The 3,886-nt window shown below is 47.8% G+C and overlaps 2 protein-coding genes across 2 annotated transcripts, besides 4 other annotated features; both read right to left on the minus strand.

Moving 5' to 3' along the window:
- Positions 1–700: a mobile genetic element.
- Positions 1–3,886: a sequence feature (heterozygous, non-Esmeraldo-like haplotype).
- Positions 561–700: a mobile genetic element.
- Tc00.1047053506125.20 (hypothetical protein, conserved) lies at positions 1,912–2,721 on the minus strand (the record flags this gene model as incomplete). Its single annotated transcript, XM_798070.1, has 1 exon — positions 1,912–2,721. One exon carries the CDS (start codon positions 2,719–2,721, stop codon positions 1,912–1,914), a length of 810 nt encoding a protein of 269 aa, XP_803163.1.
- Positions 2,935–2,968: a microsatellite.
- Positions 3,279–3,886, minus strand: Tc00.1047053506125.30 (phosphoglycerate kinase, putative; the record flags this gene model as incomplete). The annotated part of the gene is made up of 1 exon (XM_798071.1): positions 3,279–3,886. A coding segment is annotated over one exon (608 nt), but the record flags the coding sequence as incomplete, so codon positions are not given.

Consider the following 3,886-nt stretch of genomic DNA (forward strand, 5'->3'; position numbering starts at 1 on the left):
AAAGCCGTCGGCGACCGCAATGTTAGCTTCGAATACCGATAGGCTGCTATTATGCGCCTCTTCCACCTGCGACTTAAGCTGAGCGCTTCCATTCCGCACGTCCGCGATGGTGTGGGCGTGGTCCGTGCTCAAGCGATCCCTTTCAGTAATGACGAGCCCCTGCTGGACCCTCAAGTCCCGGGCCGCCCCCACACAATGGCTAGGTGCTATTGAGTCTCAAAATTTAATACTTGAGGCGCTCGGCGATTCGCAATATGTCCTGTAAGGCTCAAATCCTCCCAGTGATTGGCGATGCTTCCCAAAATCAAGCGCAAGCCTGTCATCGGGGTGGCCACTGTTAACGTTGCATCCGACGGGCTGTTTTCATCCACAACGGTGAGCTGCACCTGGATAGCGCCATGCTGGCGTACCAATTCTGAAATAGGGACACCAATATCGCTCCACTCGGAGGCCGAGTAAAAAGAGCCAATGCCATTTCCTTAAACCAACCTCGCTGTGTCTGTAAATATGAAATAAAATAAGTAAAGTCCTCTACACGTCAATTGTCCCCTGATGTCCTTAAAGTCGTGGCCTGCCCAAAATTCATAAGACGGAAAAGGTCTCATAAAAAAGTGTGTATTCGTTTTGGCAGGGATATATACATATATGCATTCATTAGGGCTTGCCAGCTCTCCCGCGATCATTCTCTTCACAACCTCCTACGAAGTCACACCGTTTTGTTGGGAGAGTGGAGGTGCGTCGCCAGCGGGGGAGAACGGGCCCCAATTTTTGTTATTAACAGTTGCCAAGTAATCCATCCATCTTCCCACGGTGAGCTTTCTTTTCCATCACGGCCCAAACTTTCTCCAGCGCTGGTTTACCCATCATGGCCCCGGTGCCTTCCCCTTTCGTGTGCAAAAATGCTCGTCACCTTCGTGTGGAAGCGAGAACCCGCAAGGACAAAACAACAACAACAAAAAAACATATGCACGCATAAAAAAAAACGGCAAGGAAAGAAACAGAGCATGCGTCTGGATGAGGCTTCCTCCTCCCCCCGCTCCCACGCAAGAAAAAATTACAGGAAACAAAATATCGCAGTTTGATTCCGTACCTTCGCTGTCCTCAATTTACATGAAATTCCTCCAACGCTTAATAATAAATGGGCGCCTTGTGAACTTACCGAGTGGCAGTTTTTTAAAAAATCCTCTCCACAGTCACCGGGCTCCCCGCCGCGTGGGGAGTAGTGAAGGGGGCGAGCGAGACGGCAGAAAAGAAATTATACTCGCTGCCTCCCAACGCGGTGTGTTCGAAAATAAAAATCAGATGGTCGGTAAAACAAAACAAAAACAAACAAACACATACTACAATTGGGTTCAACAAGAGGCGCCGTCTTCTGCGGGGCCCCATCTCCAGACACACATTCGTTCTAAAGGCTTCTTCGCGTCTCGTGTGGTCGGTGGCTTTTCGGGTTCACCCGCATTCGGAGACGGAGAAAGCATTCATGTGTGCCGCTGGACCCCGGAACCAAAATACGACGCCAATGTGGATGGAACAAGACCCGTTAAGTGGGGGGCGTCTGATGGCTCTTTTTACACAATCTGCCGGCCCCGAGCCGAGGAAATGTCTCAAGAAGGTGTGCATAAAGGCGCAGATGCCGAAAAAAAAAAACACACACACAGGGGCCGATCACGATTATTAGCAAGAATTTAAAAATCAGCAAATAAAAACAAACAAACAAACAAAAAGAAAACAATGCCGGATATGCCCACGTTTTTGTGTACACATGAAAAAAGTACAGACAGCAAAAATAGCAACCAGAAAGGTGTGTCTGCCATATAAAAATTGATAGATAACTGCTTACAACGGGTGGTTTCTCAGCTTTTTTTTTTTTTTTCCTGCTTTCTTTAAATTGATCCCCACCTGCTATTTTACCTATTCAACTTGGTAATACTGCTCTTCAAGTGAGAGTGGGTTTTTTCCTTGATTTTCGTGGGCCAATTGTTCCACAGTTGAATCGGAATTCCTCTGTGACGGTCTGTGTTTCGACTGGTTCAAGGGGCTTCCATTGGCTGAGCTAATCGAATGCTCACCCGAGACGTATGCCTCCATCACTTGCCCCAAATGCCTCGAGAAGGAGCTTGTGCACGCCGCATATCCAGGCAGCGAGGTCCCCAGAAACCGTTCAACGAGATCTTTGAACATTTCCATGGCAGTCACAAATTCCTGCTTCTTTCCCTGGTATTTAATGGTTGCGCGTTCGCGATTTTTACCCAACTTGACGTAGGACTTGCTTTCGCCAAGCGGACGGTTCTTCCTTGCGAAATCCTTCTCCATTTCGCCAATCTTGTAGCGATACGTATCCTCCGCTTTCTTCAACTCCTTCGCGCGCTTGTACAGCTTGTAGACTTTATTCCGTTCGGCCATAAGAGGTGGGAGGCCTTCCTTCACATAACGTGTGATATCCATCTGCAATCCTGATAGAGTCGGCCCATCCCTCAGCTTCCGCATTCCCTCTTTAAACCCATCAGCCAAGCCCACCATGTTCTTGCTGCTTCCCCCCGCGATTTCCACAAAGCATTGTGCCACCTTCTCGAATGAATTCATCAACATTTGGTATGTGTTGAGGGTTTCGGCAATACTCTTCTCAAAAAGCTTAAAGGTTTTGGTAATGTTCTCCAGGTACACACCGTTTTCATCAAGTTCCTTGTCTGCGGTTTGAGGAATCTTGGAGCAGCAGGACATTTTTTATTCTTTTGATGTCCTTTGTTGAATGCAATGGTAATTCTTTTTTTTAAATCGGTTTCTTTTCGTAATCTGCCTGACACTTATGGCCCTTGTGGGTCCTTCCCTCCGGTACACAAATATTTATATGTGTATTATATTGCCTATTGGCGTATGTATTTGTATGCGTGTGAGTTTTTGTTACCACCGACTTCTTTCCGCAGCAAGCGTTATGAGAGGGAGAGAGAGAGGGAGAGAGAAAGGAAGAAAAGGGGAAAAGCAACGCTGCAGGGCGTCTCGGAAATTCCTCAAAAACTTCGTGTACATCACGTTCCGCGCCGTTTGTTTTTGTTGGCCTCCTTTTGACATACTTTTTCCCCCCATTCGACCGCGCACGGGGGTGCGTGCTGGAGACAACGCTCTCTCCCTCTCTCACACACACACAAAGGGATGAAGCCAATGGAAAAGGACAACCGAGGAAAAGTAACAAAAACAAACCAAACCAAACCAAAAAAAAAAAAAAGATGGCCATCCCCAGCAACCATCCATCCTCCTACTTTTTTTTTATTTCGCTCATTCTACTTGCGGTCCAAAAGTTGTCGTCCATGTTGAATTGACTTCGTGTACGCGCTTGTCTTCCGCACCACGCCCAGCAGCAAATGCACCACGTAACGCAAAAACACCGAAATCACCTGCTTCAACTCGTACGCCTTAAAGGCATCTTTCCTAAATATCCCAAGGAGAGACGTGGACCCAATCTCATCGCAGCGGCGAAACAACAGGGAAAAAACAACAAATCCCAAAACAACTCTAATAATGGCCATGATGAGAAGCTGCACAATACGTGAACACCTCGATCTCTTGAGAAGTTCCAAACGGCGCTGTGTGACGAGAAAGCCTGCATACGCCACCGCTGGAGCCCAACTGACAGCTACTGATACCATTGCTTCGTCCAATATTGCCTTGTACGTCAGACCACGCCATGTGACACCCATTGCCACCAAACGCAGCGGTGCGGCAGCGACAGCCGTGACAATGGATGCGTGCATTAACCCGAGCGGAAGAACTTTGTGGTACACAAAAGCACGTAAAACACTTGCACCCACAGCGGGAAAAAGGGCGCCATGACACTTTATTTTATCCCAATGTGTTTTACCTGATGATGGGAGGAAGAGCGGGGTAATCA

The sequence above is a fragment of the Trypanosoma cruzi genome, genomic scaffold (assembly GCF_000209065.1).
Source record: "Trypanosoma cruzi strain CL Brener 1047053516251 genomic scaffold, whole genome shotgun sequence".
Lineage (NCBI taxonomy): Eukaryota > Euglenozoa > Kinetoplastea > Trypanosomatida > Trypanosomatidae > Trypanosoma > Trypanosoma cruzi.